We start from the raw sequence: 22,101 nt of genomic DNA, 5'->3' as shown, positions 1-22,101 counted from the left end.
CAAACGAGACCTGTATCTTTACAACACGTTGCCCCCGATCGCAGAGACATATAAATACTGATGTACAATAAAAACAGAACAGCCTCTTTTACATTGGTATCTCATTTGAGGCATAATACTACTTACATTTCAAATTGTGAGCAAACAGGCATGATGTTTAAGTACTAGTGTTCCTTGCACTAACAAAATACTGAACTCGAGTCATCATTTTAAAAAAACACAATGTTCTCAGTGGTTGGTATTTCAATAACATTTTTTTAATTTGTTGATTAAGAATCTGCACAAATAGACATTTAAAAAGCTGTGATTTTAGTCACAACACAACCATACCCATCCTGTATAATGAAGATTAGCTGGTTGATGTTCATATGACTGAAGCAAACCTGTTTTTGAGAGCCACTGCCCAAGCAATTATCAACAGGCAGATAGTGAAAGGACACCAGCTCTGTAGAGAACTGGACACATCCTGAAAGACAGACAATCACTAACATCTTATCATCTCCAGCCAAATGCTCTGCAAAATAATTACTTTACATGGGAAAAACTCTTTTGGCAACAAAAGTCATGACAATACCCTATTCTCTGTTGCAATAAATGAACTGGAAATGAAACATTCCTAGACTTAATAAAGACTAAAATGGATCAAATGTTAACCAAAAGCTGTGTAATGTGTTCCAGACCCACAGAGCACTTTTCTAAGAAGTGTCTCTTTTTTCAATTCTGAATGCTCCTTAACTTATTTTGTACTTGTCTGTCCATGTTCATGTATTATTGTTGATTCGAAGGTCTGATTATCTCAATACCTTTAATCTAGATCTAGACAACCTTACTTTGACCCAGGATAAAAAGATTCAGTTCTGGAAAATGTCTGATGAAGACATCACCTGTAATCTAGAAATTACATTGACTTCTTTAAAAAAAAAAAACCTTTTCCATAACTGAACACAATATTCCAATTGAGGTCCAAGATATACAATTTGAAAAGTTTTAAATCCTACAGGATGTGTTACACTACTGTATTTTCCCAATCATTTTTTCAGCTTTTTTATTGTTTTCAAACACTGAGTAGATATGGATTGATATAGCTTATATAGTTCCCTCTTTCCTTAAGAAATACAGTAGTACGCAAGAATACAGAGTTTCTGCAAGAAGCAGAAGCTGTCTCCTACAGTATACTGGGTCAGCCTGAGGGAACTGGGTGGCTTTGAGGAAGCACCATCATGCTGAGCAACCAAACCACTGCCGCCACCTCAGACCGCGCGCTGTTCCCTGGAAGAGCCAGCAGCATGGGAATCCACACTTTCTGCAACTTCATGCACAACAAGGTGAAAACACCCAGGGCAGAGGGTCGGGATCTGATCTTGCATCCCGTATTACTGATTTATTTCAGTATTTCACATGCTGAGTGATCGAGGATACTTCTGTATACATGCCACAGTTTTGAGGAATAAACACAAAGGCTGTTAACACAAAAATTCCAAAGTAAAGATAGTTTAACAGCAGCTGTCAGTGGAGCTCCATTGGCCACAAACTTTCATGCAAAAGCTCAGCCCTCTTCCCAGTGTTTCCAAAGCCGGATATACCGAGAGCATGACCTACACGGCCAACCTGACTGAAAGAAACAGCACACAACTAAAACAAAAAACTAGAAAACAAAAGAAACAATCTTGAAAATGCTTTACAAAGTTGACAAGCATTTTTACGCAGCTTTAAATGTAATTTTTGTGGACATGAGAATGTGACAAAAGAGAGGTGTCATTTGGTCCAGAGTCTGTGTGGTTATTTAGTTAATAGGTCTGAGAATCTCATGGATACAGATTAGTAGCTGGTTGCATACTCCCACAACCCCTTGTGTAAAGAAGTGTCTCCTTTTCTCTGTTTCATGGGGGCACACTGCAGGGATGTGGGGAAGAACAGGGAAGAAGTAAAAACTAATTCCATAAAAAATATTTTTTTCTTACATATTTGATCACAAGCGAAATGCATTTTCTTAAAACCAAAAGAAATGAGTAACTGCTTTTTCACACAGATTAATTTGTCATATATTCTCATTTTTGGGCAACTATAGAACATTTCTGTGATCCCTCATGGTCCACATTGTTGGTGAGCTAGAGTTCCCTTTGCTCCTGCCCTGGTCCGGGTGTTAAAACAGTATGTCTAGAGGTTGAAGAATGATTGGTCTTGGTTACCTGGCATTTGATGGGATAGCGTTATTGCCTGGTGCAAGTCAGCCATTTCAGAAACCTTGGAATTTACTGTGGCTCAACCCTGTTTATCATCAGCAGTCTTTCCCTCGGAATCCAGATTAACTGCAGATGCAAACAACAGGATATTTATAAGATTCAGGTTTCCAGTAAATGATCTGTGCAATCAGTGGGTGGCCAAACCAAAGACTGATGTTTGGTTTGATTCTTTTGCTTATGAACTACACAGTATACTGAGAGGCAACTGCTGCTCCTTTCCAAAGCGTCTATTTCCCAGAATAATCTTAACACAATCAGCTGATAATCAAATCCAACACAAGCAAAAAATTAAAAATCAAACCCATGTTTTTTGACTTCTATGAGACATGGGTGCTTTTGAAATATATGTAAATAACAGAGGTGTAGGAAACTGTTTTTTAAATTGTTTTTTCAGTTGTTGCTGCCAGAGGTCCCACAGTAAATATCGTCAGGAAATTAACGATGAAGCATTTGGTCCAATACGTGTGCACCACATAGTGACACAGCTGAAAAAAATTCCCATATGAAAGGAAAGACTTTCTTGATAAGAGATGAATTAGCTGTCACATGTGTGAGTTGCAAGGACTTTGACACTATCTGTCGTGTGAACTGGAAGCACTGCAACCTGCAACCTAGACATCAACCGCAAGTGACAGCTGGATGTGACACTACATAGACATTTATCAGTTATCTATTCTTTTGGAGGAAGAGAAGAAATACTTGACACAATCTAAATTTCTCTTGAAATAATAGCAACAGAGTGAGCTGTCCAAATTGTGGAAGGATTATTATTCTGTTTGAGAGGATCGCTGAGGACGTTGCAGAACAAGAGGCACTTCTTTACACAAAGGATAAGGGGAGTATCTAACAAGCTACACAGCCATGCTTTTGAAATATATATGCATGTCTTCTTAGGAAAATTTATTAATTTGAAGATAATTAATAAATAGCAACATAACAAATTCAATCCCATTTCTTCACAAGCAAACTCTCCACTCGATCCTTGGTACAATTTGCTACTAAATACCAAACAAGCTAGATGCCCTTCCCCACCTCAGAAACCACAGTTCCTACTTGTGTTTGTCTCCACACACATATTGCAGTGGTTAGTATGTGTTTTAAGAAGGATCTGGGAAATAAATTAATGATTTAAGTGTCATCTAAGTGGAGGGAGATGATGACTGTATCAGGCCCTTTAAGCCCTGAGGAAACAGCACGTGTATGAAGTATGAGCCCGAGGAAGACCGATGCCGCCTGCAGACAGGACTGCTACCCTGGCACAGCCTTAACAACTCAAACACAGAGCTGGAAGTGCTCTCAGCGTCCCGGTCAGACGGGAGCCAGCCTGCAGCCGCTTGCTCTGCACAAGTGCAAGCCAACAAACGAGCAAAGCAAAGGTGTCGAACAAGAAGAGACCACACGTTAGCTCAATCCCAAGCCACTAGAAACTTTTAAAATTCTTGTAAATAGCCACACTAGAGGCGAATTAGGCAATTATTAACTAGTAAAGGGTTTAGGACTTGATATTTTCAGCAATTATACTATTGTATCGGATAATAAGGGTGGTGAAGGGTGTGGTGTGTGTTACTGGGACAGTTCAGGTGCAGGAGCTTGGTCAAGGTGACAAGAGCAGTGAATCACCTGGGATTTGTACCCATAACCTTCTAGTTTCAAATCCAGAACCCTAGACACTGTGTACAACGTTTTTACTACTAGGTAAATAACCATTAAAGAATGAAAGTTTAGAAATATGCTAAAGCACTTATTGACAAACAATTGACATTACATTATTGACATTACACTTATTGTAACAATGCCTTACAGGTAACTCAGAAAATAAAGTGCTAAAAGATACTGGATCAACACAGTGATTCCACAGCCGTGTCCAGTGTAATCATGTGATGTGGACTATGCTACACCACACTATGTACATGCATACTACATTTATACACTAGAAAGACAGAAAGATACTTTTGAAACTGCAAGTTTAAGGCTATAGTTTGGCACAAATGCTTAATTTCTTAATTAAAGATGCAAAATCATGAGGGAAATAGCTTTTCATTATTAGGGGATTTATATTTCCACCTTCAGAATTTAACCAAGCAGAAAAGCTATGGAACTTGAAATTTTATTATATTACATTTTAACTGGGACACTGGGTTCCTAAAAGCTTAAAAATCCTTTATGGGAAATTGTGGCAAGGCGGCATAAACATTTCCATTCTGGCTGAACTAAACCCGGGAAAATCCAGTGCTTTCCTAAACTTGTTTCCTTAAGCTGGTGTTGCATTCCTGAAAACTCCAAGTAAACGCACAGTAAACACTTCACAGGATATGACACACCAGTAAATGACATCAATTCCTCAATGCCGAGATTGTGCTGCAGGCACAGTCCATTGTGCAGAAATGAAAGAGTACCAATTTTCTAATCACCTGCTGCGTGATGATGCCTATTTACGAAGACCTCATAATAATGTATCTCAAAGCTCAGCAATAGAGCACAGAGTTAGTGTTTGTTCACTGCTGGAGCACTGTTCGATCTTATCGATCGATTGACTTCTGAACCCAAACTTCAGTGTTGAATGAGCATGTTTTTCACTCTCTGCTGAGCCACAACCCACACTTCAGGAAAAGAATAGACATATTTCTCACGTAGCTTCGGCCCAGGGACCCCAACGAAGTGGGATTGTCCTGGGTGCTGCTATGACAGAGAGAACGAAATCAGCGAGCAGCACAAAACACAAGACATAGAGAAACGTCCAAGGAAGAAAAGGGAAAAAACAAAGCAGGAAAAGAAAGAAATGGAAAGATGCCGATCAGGAGCAAGTCAGCCAGCACCTTGACACATGAGTAACCTGTCTACTGTACTCTGAAGACGGTTCATGTCCACCCACTCTGCTGGGACTTTGACTCTTAATAATGACGTAAGTTTAACACCAGTCCTACAGTGTCCCTCTGAAAACAGAACACTGTTCTGTCATGAGTGGGCTGCATGACTGTTGTGGAAAACTTCCCCCACATAGACTGTAAAAAAACAATAGGAAAAATCAGCAACAGAAACTGAATGAGAAGATTAAGGTGATGACTGATTTCTTAATCTATTCATCAGAACACCTACTAGAGGGAATTTTTGTATCTAGTTAATCTGGTATGGATACAGTAGCTCTGAGGTACATTGTGAGACGCACACGTACTGAACACCAAACAAAGGTTTCCGATTTCAGAAAGACTGAAGGAATGAGACAAGGAGGAGTGGACTCAGGATAGGTCTGGAAGAGAATGGGAGACAACAGCTTAAAGAGGTTCTTCTTGCTTGAAGCAAAGAGATTGACCAAATGCACAAATGGTTTTATACATTATTAGAAAAATATAGAAAATGGAAGAAAGAACTTTTATAAAATAATTCAAAACTAACAGAATACACGTAAGGACAGGCAGTGCTATAGAATAAAATGGAAAGTCCAAGTGACAAGTGAGGCAAAGATATCAAAGCAGAAAAGAATGTTTTGTAAAAGTGACCCATTTTCACTAAACAATACTGGGTTATAAAATGGAACTATAAAGTGGTAATGACAAAATATTTATTTTTAAGTTATAAAAATGCCTTCTTTTTGTTTCTTGAAAAGAGCTAATAAAAATGTTTTCTTCCTACCAGCCAAACAATGTCAAATAAAAGCTAATTAATTTAGAACATATACAGTATGCATTTATATGTCAGATGGAGAGTGCAAAAATTTCAGAGAAAATGTGATTATAAGCTTCTTCCTTGCTCAGTGCATCACTTTGTGATTATTTTATCTAAAGGAAATATCTAGTAATTAAAAAGGAAAAAATCTAAATCACACACTTTCGAGCAATTTCAGCTTTTTATCCGGATTTGAGCCTGTGTTGATTTGCCTATATACTTTGACTTTAATTCATTACTCATGCCTTTGAGTACTGCAGCTAAGCAAAGGCTTCTCTAGACTGAATAACAAAGCTGTGCCACCTTCCTGCAGGTGATGAAAGGAGCTTACTCAAGCTTGGAGTTCTCGGTATTGCAAAGACTTGGAGCTGGAAAACAGCTCAACAAACTCTACTGACAGCAGCCAAATTCCTTAATCATGTCCCACGGTGCAGCTTGCACCCCCCTCAAGGGGAATTCAGCTGCTGACCTCTTGAGCCCCACATATTCATAACACATCAACCCAGCAAAACGTCCCAACTCCAAACCGTACAAGGTGCTTTCAAAACCTTGTTGAAAACTGTGGGCTGGGCTGTATCAAAGTAACAATTATTATATTATTATACATCATGAGTCATTATTTAGATGGATAATATTAGAAGGATAGTAAGAATATTGCAAGCAAAAATTGCTACATAACCCACACTATGGTTAGCTCTGGAAAAATCTGTTTTGAAACAATTAACCACCTAGAAAGCCTGGCTCCTATCATAGCTATTCTAATATAGCATTCTATTGGTAATGAAAGCCTGGATATCAGCATTAAACTCACTAATAACATTTGAGAGACCTTGCTAGTACGAGGAAATAGAGCAAATTACGTAATTTCAGTCACAGGAATAGATCTGAAAATAAAACAAAAACCAAAGAAATAGTGGAAGAACCAGATTTTTGTGAGTTTTGTGCCTGCTCATTTCATGATAATGCATTCATTTCATTTTCATTTCAGAACATGATGCATCTTCTGTGTCTGTGCTACGGTTCATTTAGGATCAAGCAGAAAAAAAAGCAGAGGACAAACACCAGAGTATCCAAAATTCTGAACAGAGGAAACGGCCATTGCTATCGACATGGCGAATACTAGTCAACTCTGTGGGCTCCAGGCCAGAGCCTTCTGGGAACAGATGAAAAGGTGTCTCCTCCCAGAAACTGGATTAGACTTTAGCAAATGCACACATCATCAATCAGTGTTTGCTTGTGTCGTGTTGCTGCTGCTACTTTGTTGCTCACAGCCTCTCTGTGCTAGCTTGCTTCCAAACACCGGCCACGTGCTCTGCTGGGGAACAGCCAGAATCGATAGAGCCTGCTCAGCAGACCTCTGCCACGCCCCAGAGCAGCGTGACGAAACAACATGCTGACAGCTTGCAATTATCACTGGGAATCATCCGAGTAACCAAGCTCACATCAATGATTCACATCCTGAGAAAAACTCTCAGCACAAATAACAGCTGCCTCACAGGCTAATGTGCCTCACCAGTGTGTCATTTTAATTGATCCTGGTAAGCGTTTCCTTTGTGATTTCAGCAAACTCTGTAAGGCATTTTAAAGGAAAAAAACACACCAAGAAAGAGCAACCGTTGAGATCCTAAATAATTTGTCCCCAGAGGTGGTTGGAATGACTTATCTTTACTTGTTGTGTGGCATGAAGGCTCAAACAAGCAAAGCCCTTTTCTTCTCAGGAGTCTGCAACACAAGCTAGCACCAAAACACTTAAACTCTTGACCACACAACCCAGCACAGCACCGGGACCAGGAGACTGCTACAGACTTAAATTTACTGACAAAATAATGGTTTGAATGATTAAACAAAAAACAGACCTGTTGCAGTTATTAGAATTTCATAATAATGAGGAGGAGGTTTCTCCCTATCCTTTTGAGTTCAGAAATGAGGCTAAATAACCCATTGAAAGCAAGAACCCATTTCATGTAAATTGCTTATGCGGATTATTAATTTAATGATCAGCAGAAAACATTCCTCATCTGTGACAGCTGTCCATAGAAATCCAGTTATCCTCCGATAAAAGTGTATTCTGGAAATGCTGATATTATTTCACTGTCTATGTACAGTACTGAGCTAGACTGACAAGAACAGTACGATACAGCCCTCCGGGAGATCTACTCTGGTCTTACCGGCAAGTATAGCAAGACACCATGAAAGCAACGCAGATTCACAGGACAGCACAGTGACAAGACATTTCTATATGGAGTTGACAAAACCCATAGAAAAAGTATCAAGATTTAAAAGGGTGAACATCAGCGTTTCACTAGGGTAGCATATACCACAGGGGATGTTACGAGCAGATGGAGGCTAATGGCCTGTCTAGCTTGTTCGGTTGCTAGTAAGTCAGTGATCCCCAGATATCTGGCAGCAGCAGGATCTAGAGACAGAAAGGTGAAAACATGGTTTGTGTGTCACATCACCTGAGTAGCCGCACACTGGCTGGGCCACCTGGTCAGAAAGCTGTGCACATCGGCGCCTGTGCGCAGCCCAGCTGGGTCTCCACAGGCCTTCACCCAGGAGGAGCTGCAGAGCATCAAGACGATGAGAAGAAAGGGCTGGGATTTGGAATAAATATTATACACAGGGTGTTCACTGAGCACCCAGGGCAGGGTCTGTATTAGGCCCACTGCTTGTCCTGATTTCCAACGACGATCTTGCCTCCGACATACTTCATCACGGAGGACACACTCATAGGAGGGACAGCCCACGCTGTGGGGAGGAATACAGAACACTCAGGGCCGGAGGGAAGCCAGCGCAAGGGCTATGTCCAGGGTGTGAAAACAAACCCTCCAAACGGTTTGAGTGGGGAGCTGTCAGAGCGCGAGCTGCAAAGGAACAGGTTTTCGTGCTGGAACGTAGAGGGAGAAGTTACAAGTCCTCAAAATCCTGAAAGAGTGAGAAAGTTGCAAAATGAGTTACTTTGTACTCAGCAGCAAGAGCAAGAGGTACAGAGTGGTGCTAAAGCCAGGTCCCTAGAAACCTTCATAAACAGCTGGATTGTTCCCTAGAAATCAAACAGGCACAATGCCGCACACTGCTTCCTCTGGCTTATAGCTTTCTGTTCTAAAAAAGATTAAGATGAAAATTCAAACTAATTAAAACGTCACAAACTTTAAACACCAGAATGAGGGTCGTGCACATATAAACCACAGACTGCACTTCAGTTCAGTGACGCGACTTCACGCAAATCGTTTTGTTATACTGCCCTCTGGTGGACAGCAAAATGAACTCCATGCCAACACAGCCACGACATCCAAGATTCATTGACCAGTCCAACACAGGCGAACTAACAAGCTACCTGACTGGAACTTTTTAATGTTTTTATTTCTACTCAGAACTTGGAGGTCTAAAGTTACTTAAGTTAAAAGGCAACCTCCAATATAGGTAAGAGTGAAAAAAGAAGAGCAATAATTATTCCAATTAGACTAGTTAAAAGTCAATTTATGTAACAGAGCTCAGCTGGCACAGAATCCAGCAGGCATGGGGTCCTCAGGCCAGAAAAACAGACCATTATATAAAAGCATTAAACAAATGAACTGGTTAATTGGTTATAAAAATAAACTCTTCAGTGTTTCATTGATTTTCTAATACTTTGCCATGCTCTCTCAGACACTGAAATACTGTCCCAATAAACGCGATTTCAGTGACATGTGAATTGCTCTTCTGCATATAGATCTGTAATGGCACAATTCTGTACGCACAGCAGCACAAAAAATCTGCAAGCAAAAAAATAAAGTGGAAAGCGTGGGAGAGTGGAACAAGCTGCCCAGCCTACGACAGCTTCACGGGAGAAACTGCAGGATGAGATCCTGGATCAATCGGCTCTACCCACCAAACGGGAGCGTGGGCCTGCCCAACTCGCTTGTGACTGCTCTGAAGTGACAATCGGAGCAAGACGTAACAACACAAGAAAAGGCTTTACACGTCCTTTAACTGTCTTAAATCACATCTGAAACTGCAGGTCCCTTGGATTTGGACAGTGAGCTCCAGAGGCATCAGCCCAAAAGGCTGTGAGATGGAGCTGTCTGGAGTCTGCTCAGCCACGCAAAGTAGCTGAAACTTTCAGAGTAGGAGAAAACTGGAGATCTAAAAACACGAAGGTTAAAATGAAGTAAACAATCAATATCCACAATACAACCCTTTATAATGCACCATTTAAATTAAATCTACATAGTACAAATGCAATTTAATACAATGTTAATACATAAAAAACTGGTTACATAAGACACATTATGTAAGTGTAACAGAATGTCTTCACAAAATACATGACTGTATAAAACCATACAGATCAGTGCATTAACATGTAGAGAATTTCATTTCAGCATGTTAAGGTAACTTCCAGTTTGACAAGCACTGTATCCAGTACCAAAGCAGATGTTTTTATAATTTATTATATGTACTCCCTTTTCATGATATTGTTTCACATTACTGCTCCTTGTTCATAATATTCAATATTAAAAATAAAAAACCCATACCCAAGTCTAGCACTTTTCATAGCCTCTAAAACAAAACTGTAAAAATTTCCTGGGAATTATCAACACTTAGTATGATTTAACAAAAATTGAGCATACGTTCAAAAACAAGACAGAGAAAGCAACAATACTATAGGTCTGACCATCACAGAATGTGTTTAATCTTTCTGTACCATTGGCACAACAACGTATACAGGACTTGAATACTGCCGTAATTGTCTACATGTGATACACACTATAGTACAGATTTGGACAATGATCTCTGTATTTCTGTGTAGATATAATCCAAGTTTTTTTTTCTGTTTACCTGTTGTGTTTTATTATACATTAAAAAATGAAACAATGAAATTCAAGGCAACATGGATTATAGTTGTAGTTCAAAAGTTAAGGCACACTCAACATCAGTACAATGTCATTTTCCCCAACCAGCAGCATCTATTTAACATTCTTAGTTTAGTATTTCAAAGTAGTATCTGGTAGAAGATTGAACAACAGTCTATCCTTAAAACACCAGTTCACAATTCAAATGCAAAAAACAGAAAATAAGACTCGAATTAACCAATTATCTAATGAGATCAATTATTTTCTTTTGTTCACCAGCACAGGTAAAGTAGAACTATACGAAAGGCCTTTCAGATTCTGTGGACAAATATTTACTACTCCAATGAAACAGCCATTTGAAGCAAAATGAAGTTCTTATATTATGGTGCTTTTTGACATAATGCTTCTGTTGCTGACTGGATTATTCTGGGGTGTGCTGGAACATTTTTCCCCACAACACAACAGGGTCAGAGGTCCAGTTTGACACAGTAAGAACAGCAGCAGGAGGTGTTTCAGTTTGAAATGACAGTTCGGTCTAATTTGAAAAATAAGACTGGTTGAAAAAAGTAGTTTAGAGTTGCTCTCTTGGAAAATTGCTCTCACCAAAATGAGATGGGGCTCTTCAAATCTTTTGCAGCTGTAATTTTTGTTAAACATCCATAATTTAGTAGTGACAACTGTACTCCTCTTTAAACCTGCCAACAAGAAACCTATTCCTTTTGAGGCAATGTCCCTGCTGCACACGCTGAGGACCATGGTCCCTTCTGCCCTACTGGGGAGACTGCGGTACATATTTAATTAACACTGTTCATTAGACAACTGTGGGAATACAGTTCTCTAGCGAAACTGCTCAGAAGAGCTATCCCTGATAACAACCCACACAGGGACCGGTGCCTGACTCTTTCACCAATGTAATAGCATGCACAAGGGTTCACAGGTGTATACCAGCTGCTGTTAAAGGATACACGGTTATAAACACTGGAATGCACCCACTTTCTTACCTGCAAGTACATGCAAGTGTATGTAATAGGTAAAATGCACTAACCACCAAATATCCACCAATGACTGTGCTGCAGAGAAACTGGTTTGGAAGCAGCTTCTTCAACGTGGTTAGTTTACTTTTCATTAGTTTTCAATTTTGTATAAAGGTTTGGTTTTTCTGTTGTCATGAAAAGAGAATCAAGTTGATACTTTACACTTACTGAACTGCTTTAATCAATAAAGAATTAATAAATCTTCTGTTATTTATCCAAACAGATGGTATAAATTCCATGACTAAAAAACTTGTATAAAAAATATCATTTTGTTTAGCAAAGAACCCACAGTCTTTGCATGGGTGCTTGGCTTCTGAAGAAAACAGTCAGCCGAGCCTCGGACTGAGCAAGACAATCAAGCGATCCCTGATCATTAAAAGACTGTATTAAAGCCAGTTCAGGCATACTATACCGGTAACTAAATGCATATTCAACCCAAAGGTTTTAAATAATGCTGTATGTGAAAAATAATAATATAAACAAAAAAACACTAAGGACATATGTCAGGATCACATAACGATACATCCATTTACTTTGAAATATCTGGAAAAAACAGTCTAATTCCTGCCAGAATAAAGCCAGCCCTACACTAGATATAAAAACCTGCAGTATGCAATGAAAACTTGGGAGCAAGTGAAAAACCAGCTGGTTTTATTTCCCATTGTCTGATGGGCATGTTCCAAATAATATATGCCCAACAGAAATGTTTGAAAATGTGTACTAAATTTGAAATCTAATCCAATTAATACAATTTAGCGGTACACATACTCCTGAAACTACGTGTTAGAAAGCAAGAAAAGCAATAGTATGTACTGTAGGTATTATCTTACCACTCTTTCCAGTTCACTTATTAGCTTTTTTAAGCCCCTTATTGGACAATAACACGTGATACACACATACAGAATAGTCTGTGTAGTCATTTTGCACAGAGCAGATATTAAGGTAATGTTAACTGGACATTTTTAAAAAGCACCCCTTTCTAGTATTAATCTGCTGACAAACAATGAAAGGTATAATCACTTGCACTTTGTTTGATAAAGTTTTAAAAAAAAGTCAGCCTGCTGTTTTATGCTCTTCAGTGCCGCTGAACCAGACTAATAATATCACAGGCCCTTGAGCACCTCCGAGTCAAAATTCCATAACCTACCATGCGTTAGGGGAAAAAAGCACAAATCTTAAACCCATCACATTCTTGATTAGCAGGTTCTAAGCATCGATCACCAGTTTGCAGTTTTATCGTATTCATGTCTGTTGGCTGGCCTCAGTAAAGTATGCACTACAACACCCTTGTATGGCATTTACCTACAGGCCCATTTTTGAAAAAATCATCCAACAAACACTAATGCCTTGATTATAAAGTGAAAGCCACCTCCAGTTTTGTGACCAGCTCAAAGATTCTTTCCCTTTCCACTAACATGATTCTGTCAACAATTAAGGTTACTGGACATAAAGAGCTACAGTATGTAACTACTATTAATCACCAAGTAATCACTATGTTATCGTTACAATGTAGCATCTGATGAACTTCTTTCGTAACGAAATGTTTCAATATTGCAGGACTGGTTTATTATCAAATTTGTGTTTTCTCTTGGTATTACAGTGGTTTTAACAGAAAAGAGTCAAAGAGCTCTTAAATACATAGCTATTTCTGCTTTGTAAACTGCAGCCATAATTATAAATATACACTCAAGTGTGTCTTTATAAACACAATCTCCACCATATCATTTGACTAAATGTTCACCCCTAGAAGAAACCATAAAAATAAAACCAAACCATTCCCTGTTATCCATACTAAATGCTAAATCTTGCACTCGTGGAAATTCAAGTATCCCTCCAAATCAAGAGATGGGAAACTCCTGGCCTCCAGCCACTGGAATCAGCTGTAACTGGGATGCCGTCCTATTGCCTGGCTCTGGAGCGTGTGCTTGCCACAGGCTTGGTCCTCACTTTCCCTTCCCCCTCACTTCTTCTTAGGAGGCTCCACTCGGATCACAGGCCACACTCCACATATGAACTGCGAACAAAGCCAGAGGTCAGGTCAGCAGGGTCTTCACCTCAAAACTGTACTTGAACTAAGCAGCACTTACAGATTTTATTGCGTTCATGCATGCACTGCTTCCATCAGTACAGCACCTTGCAGCCAGACATGTAAAAAGAACTCAATTTACAGCACAGGAGTGGCATGACACTATGCACTTCTAAAATGCAGCGCCCATTCGGGAAGGCGATCCATTTTTCCATTTACCTTTTGTACTTGTTTCCTTATTTTTCAGAAAAAGAAAAGAGAATAAACATACCTTTACATTCGGCCTGTGCTTGAGGTAGGTTGTTCGAGTATAGAGGCTGTGAAGAGGGAGGAAAGCAAACTGAATTGCAGTTTAACACATTCTTAAAGAATGGAAAAAATATATTTCTCTCAGTACTCAGCTATACAGAACAGTAATCTCCGCATTCGATAGCATATTCGGTTACCGCAACGGCACACTATTTTACAGCTTTCCTCATGGCAAAAAGGTTTGATGCCAGATCAACAGAATATTACCATACTGTTACTGTCTGTATACCATACTACTCTTTAGCGTGACGGATATACAGCATTACTCCAGTAATTGTCTATTGACCGCAGGTAGGAAAATCTTACCTAAAAAGAATGTGCAGGTAGGACCCCAGGCCTGTCAGAATGTGCCACCAGGCGTGAAACTGGGTGACTGCACCAACAACAGCAGGGAGCCTCAGACGAGCTTCTCTGGAGGAGAAGGACACGTGCGATATAAACTGGACGCTCTTAGCCAGTCAATACAGCAATAACAAAAAGCAACAAAAGCTCATCAGTGAATTCAACCAGCATGATTCTGAATGTGCTTAAGTGGGGGGTTGTGTTTTTTCTGGTTGCTTTCTGGCCGCAAGCCTGTTTCAGCAGCTGCTGTTATTGGTGACATACAACACACTTTTGTACACAAGAGTGAAGAACTGCACAGCTTGATTCCAAACCAAGCACACTATTTAAGATCTTATTGCAGAAAAACACATTTTTCACTTTTTGAAGTCCTGTAATTCTATTCGGCAAATGGTTTCTTACCTCAGGGTATCACAGAAGATGTTGTCTATGTTCCACAGTAAGAATCCCATCATGAACACACTCAGGGATGTGTAGGACAGTGGCCTGAGCCAAGGGTACACCCTGACAGCAGGATAATAAATATCTGGGATTATATGTCATGGCACCTTAAGTAATTAAGAAATGCATTAAAATGTATACAATTTTAACAATACGCTTTACACCATCAGTCCGATACTTACCATGTAACGATGAATACAGATCGCAGAACTAGGCATGCCACCAGTATACCATACATCACCTGGGTGAAAACAGATACAGAAATCTGCATTCATAAATCCAGCAACTTTAATGTTCAATAATAAAAAAAACTTTCCTTTAAAGTACAAAATATTTAAGTCATGTTTCTAAGGGACTGGTACAGGCTGACGTATCTTGCTAACCTACAATTCACTAGGAGCAGTAGATACTAATCAGGTTCATTCTCCACTCGTCTCTCCTAGTAAACGTCAGTGGTTGAACACACTGTTCCATGTTAAGACACTGACTTTGTATTTGATCCTTTAAAAGATCTGCATAGCTGTGTATCTTTTCTGCTCCTGCATACCACAAAGCAAAAACCCACTTTGCTGTCCCACTGATGTGCCTTGCTCTTCTGAGCCCAGGTTTCCGACTAGCTTGCTTCAAGCTGCAGAGTAATTTTCTTCAGAACAGTGGGTGATCAAATTAAAATTTTCTACCTGGGCAATTCACTTCATTCAAATAAAACACTTATTTAATGTAGCAGGAAGGAGATTTGAAAAATGTAATTAAGTCTCAGAATCGTTCAGTGATTCTGTCAGTTACTCAGTGTCAGTATTTGTGCTGGCTCTGTTACCAATTTTAGGATAACAGGGTGACTGCAGATTTTGAAATTAATGCACTTGATTCTGCCAATTAAAAAATATATGCATTTCCACTTTCCTAGTAAAATTGCTCTATTTGTCATCCTGAATCATTGTCATGACATCAGTGTCTTAAAATAGGTGGAAGGCTAGAGTTGTATGTACTGTGCAGGTTTATAAAGTTTAAAGGTCAGGTGGGGTGGTCTGCAGACCTGTACTGTACATAATGCTTTACTGCATGGAAAACACTACTAAAACTTTATATTGTTTTTAGAAGCTTTATAAAGCTAAATGTTGGTTTTAATTGTTTTTGGTAACAAAACACTATGATATTTTGACATTTCTGCAATGAGTGAAATTTTCTGCAATATTTAAATATAAAAATCAATGTACATCTTGGGTACAGCCTTGAACTGTCGCTGCACAACACAAACTGAGATAAGCCTTGTAGCGTCTTTCTTGTATTTGAATACTTTAATGAGGCTTCACAGTGCACATTTTTGTTTTTATTGGTAGCCTCCTCATTCACTCTCTCTGCAAATTCAGTCGCAGTGGGTGAAAACGAATATATTAAGTTACTTATGCGCAAACTGGCTCCTGTTCAAAGCCCATTTTTCTGACATTCAGTTTATCATCAGGTGTTCAAAATGCATCACAGTGGCCAGAAGGTAGTGAAGCAATCACAGCTGACCCTTGCTACAACAAGATCACTTGATTTTCAGATTACGAGTCTGAAATTACATCTTAAACTTTAAAAGAAGAAAAGGTTTACTTTTGAATTTCTATTGTTTATTTCCACATATACTGAACACACACCAGAATGTCAGCTGGCACTGAATGAAATTAAAAATGAGTTCAAGCTACAGAAGCAGGCTAAAAAGACGCACTTTGGCAAAATTCCTTTATATTATTTCTGCATTAACCTGCATCAGGTTATACATATAAAAAGAAGAATAAGCTCTGTGGTGTGTAGCACGTTTGTATTGATCTGACATGTACATAACTACAAATTACAGTCAGGGGAAAATAGGTGATTACAGAAAAGTGGTATTTCTTATCAATTTCTAGGATGGCATTTATAATCAATCAAGTCCAATTTTCAAAAGGAGATTAGTTCTCACAAACCCCTTGTATTACCAATAACTATAAAAGCTTTTCAAGGTTTTACAGGGCTCAAAGAGTTATAGATCCTTCTCTTATTTTCTCTATTTAAATATGTCATTTTAGGCTGTGGAGTTGAAGAATGGCATTAAAGAAAAATAGCACATTTAAAGTTTGTTTAGAAAAAGCAAGCCAAAACCTTCCACAACAATTCAGAAGTCAATCAAGTCTGAAATGTAAACAGGCATCACAATTTGTCAGACATCTCATTTCCATTTGCAAAAAGCATGGTGCAGAAAAGGGCAAGGAAATGCATTTGAAGAAATTATTGCTCTAAGGCACAGTTTATGTTTTTCTATGAGAAATACAATCAGAGCTTTGGGTCATACTAAATAACAACGCCATTTGCTCAAAGTAATTAAAAACATTATGCTTCTGATAAAAACAATAAATGTTGCAAATATTACACAGGTATACGTTTTATATTATTTTAATACCTACACAGTCCTTAACATCATACAGCTTTTGAAAACAAATACTTCAGCTGTAGAAAGGGCACTACAAAATAGTATTTACAAAGGCCAAATAATGTACACAAAAGTCTAAAAAAGAGTTACTGCACACAATAACATTAAGATTAAATGCAGTCTGTACTAATACCATATGATCTATAATTGGGTGTAGAAAAACCATTGATTTAAAATTTAAATTTAGCTGAAAAGCACAGATGCCAGGCAGACCAGCACTATGTTCAAAGTAATACCAGCTGCAGCAGCACCAGCTATATAAGGGACTGCAGCTGTTGTAAGGACACTGGAGCCTGATTCTTATCCACCTCCAAGATGAGCCGTGAGAAGTGAGTTTGAATTTGAAAAGAGTTCACGCCACTATTTAGTTCTATGCATTCAACAATCTTTCTCAGGACACCCCTTTCGCATTTTAGCCTATATTATAAATGAAAATGCTTTCATATCCGCACTTTATCTTTTTTCCATAAAGTTTCAAGAAACAACAGTAGATTTCCATTCTTTTACTTAAACCTGAAGATTTGTAGAGTGTCTATCTTAACACCCAGCACATACTGTGCATTTGGTAATGTGCCGAGACAAGAAACAACTAATTTGATGCATTTATCAATATATTATTCAACAAGCTTTCACTCTGGATTTCAATATAGTTGGGAGAAGTATTTTATAGGTTCAACAGATGAACTTGTATTCATCTTTATTCCATAAATCTGTCCACTTAAGAAAAAAAAAACAGCTAAGTCAGTCATTTAACAGGTGATAATTTAATGGGTTTGGCAAGGAGTGAGGTGAGACCCACCTTCTTGAGAGCCGGTTCTTGGCATATTTCTGAAAATTTATACCATAATACAAAGACAAACTTTTACCAGGCAGTGGAAGGGAATTTCAGCATCAAGCATTGAGTATGCAGGATCAAGCTATGTTCAAAGCAGAGGATACATTTTTACAATGTCATCAACAGATTGCCTAAACTCAGATACATCGATTCCACCACAGTGAAGTACAAAAGCTGAACACTTTATTAAAATACAACAGTACTTATTTTATATATATATAGATTAACTAAAAAAAAACAAAAATGTAAATCGCTATCTGCTAATTTTTTTGGTGGTTTTTTGCAGTGGAATCAAATTAATTGTGTAATTACAACAAATAGCCACCAGGTGGTGCCAAGTTAATGCTCAATTACTATAAACGGCATAAAGGGACATTTTACCACCATTAACATCTCAAACACCTTAACTTTTTATTCCCTGAGGAGTTTATGGTTCAAGTCTCTTTCACACCGTTGCATGAATAATATTCAACCTGATGTGCACTGAAACTGTGAGATAAATGTATTTGTGCAAAATCTCCACCAGTGGACCAAACCAATGAAGGCAAGACAGGATAGAACCTTAGTCATGTTTTTAAACAATGAATAAAACTGATTTTTTTATATGGAGTTATCCTAAAATGAGGCATTCTGTCTTCCTCTGAGCACTTTTTATAGTGTCAGCACTTGCACTGTTAGAATTAATGCATTATATTACGACCGAAAAGGAACCAAATTACTGGACATTTTGGTGATGGCCATGCAGCATCCAAATTAACAATCAAGTGCACTTAAAAATAAGATCCCCAAAGTGTTAAGGGATCAAAAGAAGAAATGCCCCAGAAACCATTAATTTAGCAATGTCTAATTAAGGAGACTGTAAAAAGAAAAAGCAATGTTTTGTGGCTAACAAATCCTAATAGATAATTGAAGACCGACTAAACAATATTACATTTGCTTAATAAAGACAATGCAAAAAACACTTCCATTTGTAAGTTTCAGAAAGTAAATATCTATTGTGTGCTGCACAAAAGACATTTCCAAATGAAAACAGATCATTAAAATGCATGAAAGAGAAACAAAAGAGATGGCAAAAAGGCTACACGCTAAAAGGCTAAAAGCTCCAAAAATGAGATCTGAACTGCTTCCACACTTCCAGCCTCTTCATGTGAGCTGAAGAAAGCAGCTGTTTCACGCTATGGGAATCGCCACACAGACCCACAGCACAGCTGCACTTGTTCACAGGGACAGCATGTTCACAACATAAACATCAATTCGTTATTGAGAGACCAGCCCTGAGAAGACGGAGCCAACATGAAGACTGTGGCAGGCCTACCTGTGTAACTAGCAAAACTAAAACAGTGATGGAATCTGTACAGGCTGTGTAAAACACAGCAGGAAAATGGGAGATAAGAAAGAAGAAATCAGGGCATATCAATGTTTAAGGAAGAGTTTCATTGAAAAGCTACCACTTTACCCTGTCATCCGTCCATTGATTTTAAATTTTTATTAAAATCTCTTAGCAGTTTGACCATTAAATGGCATCCTTAAAATCACTGTGTCATCAATGTATTTCTCCCAACAAGAGACAGCTGAAATGGTCACAGTGAATATATTCTTCTCAGTGTGTGTGTTAACATGCATGGATGGATAACAGACCAACCGGCAGGCTAGAAGGTGTCATAATGGTATCCTGTTACTGCTAGCGAGACCTGATTCACTGCAAAATACGGCATGCACTGAACGCTTCCTTTTTAAGGAAGCAGTAATGAAGAATTTAAGTATTTTCAAATCTTTCCAAATGAAAATGTTTGGTTTGATGTTGCAGGACGAAGGAGAGAGCCGTACAATAATACCTGAAAATACCTTCAAGACAAAGCCATTTGTTCAGCTCATGGCCTCTTTCCTGCTCTGAAAGGCAGCAGCTTTTCTCCTTTGCAGTTCCTCAACACCTCAGCCTGGATTATGATAGCTAAGCATTAGTGTTTTCAATTACAAATACTTTTCTCATCACTAGCTTCCTTAATTTATCTTACAAATGCCCCACACTTGGCCCAGTGTTATTTATAGGTGACAGGACAGGTTTCAGCAAGCTGCAGGTAAAAATGAAGAGCTACTACAACCAAACTACAACAAACTGCGCTATAGGGATTTGTTTTGCAGGGATTAAGTGCTCTTTCAATTGGGCAATCCAAGAGAGAGAATTACAAAGGAAACTGGAAAAGACAATGCAAAACAATAACTGTATATAAACTTCACAATAATCTAACAAATAACAGGCCCCTAAACTATTATGACCAAACACTTATACTTCTTTAACAAGAATGAGTAAAATCCTCAGGGTAAAAGCTCATACGTGGTAACAGGAACAAGAGCTCACTCATTTTCCAGGGCATTTGCAAAAACTAGTCCTACGCTGTGAATCTTAGCTCATCAAGTCAATAGAAACAACGAAATCTCCAGTAGATGGTACAGAATATTAACAAATACAAAACTCAAAACTTAATTTGAAAGTGTAAAGATTTCATCTAAGTTAAATGCCTTACAATTAAACAGAACTATACTTTTTCAGTATCCCCGCAGAAAATGAGAACATGGTTAAAGCCTACTGACGCACAGAAAGCGTGGGCTAACAGCAGGCCCTAATTACTCACAGACAAACCTCAGTAAAAACTTGGGAACATCAGAGATTACCACATTCATTCACCACAATAGAGTATTCCAAAGGAGAACAAGCCCCTGAGCTGTTAACCTGAGCATTACTGGGTATTTTCTGTAGCTGGCAACTTGAGTCACAGATCCTCTGACAAGAGATCCTGATGGAGAGCAGATGTTGGGGGAGAACATGGAAAGACTATGTGCTCCCAGGGGATATTAAACTTTTCCCTGCTATTTTATAACCAATCACGTCCACCACTACAAAATGTGATGCTAGCTTTTGAAATCTCATCTCTCTGAATGGAGCACAGCTGTTAAGACAGAACTGAGCCTGTTTCACACAGCTGGAGAAGATTAGACCAGGAGGAAGAGGGGTGGGGAGCCTGTCAGGGCTCCCTACCGGTCCTTAGGAATAGGAGGACTAGAGACTTTCAAATAAACAAAACCAGTCTCCTTATGCAGACAACACTCAACCAAAACCTCACACATTACCTCTGTTCACTATCTTCTAATCTAGTTCCAGGTGCTAATCCGGGATCATCTATTTTTGCTCAAGATGGAATAAAATACTAATTTTTATATGTATATTTCTGAATATATTGTTTCCAAGCATCTAAACCAAGACGACTTATACATATAAAGAAATGGATGCTTTCAGTACTTGAAGTGCAGTCTGCATGACACTGTGTAGAATGGTATGCAGAGCTTGCAGTCTAAACAACCATCAGAAGTACCAGCAAAACAAAGCAGTGCATTGACATGTTCTCTGCAGAGAAGAGAAAAGCAGCATTAAGATGATGGCAGGGAACAATGTCTCCTGCCTACCACACACCTTCTGTAGCATTTACCTCCAGAGACAGTTTATCTTATGAGATTTAATATTTAAAAAGTTTCCCCTCCTGACAAAAACAATTTAATATAGAAACTTGTCTCTTTAATTTTTAATTGCATATTCTAAAGAATGGAACAGTTTTCCTCCATAAAAATGTTTTAAGCAGACAGGAAAACAAGAAAATGCAGGCATTTATACAAAAGGCAGAAATGGCCAAAGCTAAGACTTCATACCTACCTGCTTAGGGTGAACCTAAGAATTCCTACAGATTTTTGTCAGTGACACCCCACAAAACTGAAATCTTTTTAGGTCCTCGAGTCATCATAATTAGCATACTAGCATTTTTAGTGGAAAAATAAACCATTATTTGTAACTTTTGAGTATGTGGAACAAGCTGATGACATTCATGTACATTTATGAAATACATTCAAAACAAGTTTGGACTGTGATGTGAC

General features: G+C 38.6%; 1 protein-coding gene across 1 annotated transcript in view; it reads right to left on the bottom strand.

Moving 5' to 3' along the window:
• Positions 1–10,070: 10,070 nt before the first annotated feature.
• The window catches only part of acer3 (alkaline ceramidase 3), a 28,681-nt gene continuing 16,650 nt past the window's right edge, over positions 10,071–22,101 (bottom strand). The window contains exons 7-11 of the mRNA XM_006627858.3: positions 15,073–15,131; positions 14,852–14,953; positions 14,414–14,518; positions 14,070–14,115; positions 10,071–13,786 (exon numbers count right to left, since the gene is read on the bottom strand). Coding sequence (XP_006627921.2) covers positions 13,733–13,786; positions 14,070–14,115; positions 14,414–14,518; positions 14,852–14,953; positions 15,073–15,131 — 366 coding nt within the window. The 3' untranslated portion in view covers positions 10,071–13,732. The remainder of the gene's footprint in view (positions 13,787–14,069; positions 14,116–14,413; positions 14,519–14,851; positions 14,954–15,072; positions 15,132–22,101) is intronic.

Source organism: Lepisosteus oculatus, chromosome 5 (genome assembly GCF_040954835.1).
Source record: "Lepisosteus oculatus isolate fLepOcu1 chromosome 5, fLepOcu1.hap2, whole genome shotgun sequence".
Taxonomy (NCBI): Eukaryota; Metazoa; Chordata; class Actinopteri; order Semionotiformes; family Lepisosteidae; genus Lepisosteus; species Lepisosteus oculatus.
The sequence above is the reverse complement of the archived record's forward strand: the minus strand, read 5'-3'. Positions and strand labels throughout refer to the sequence as shown.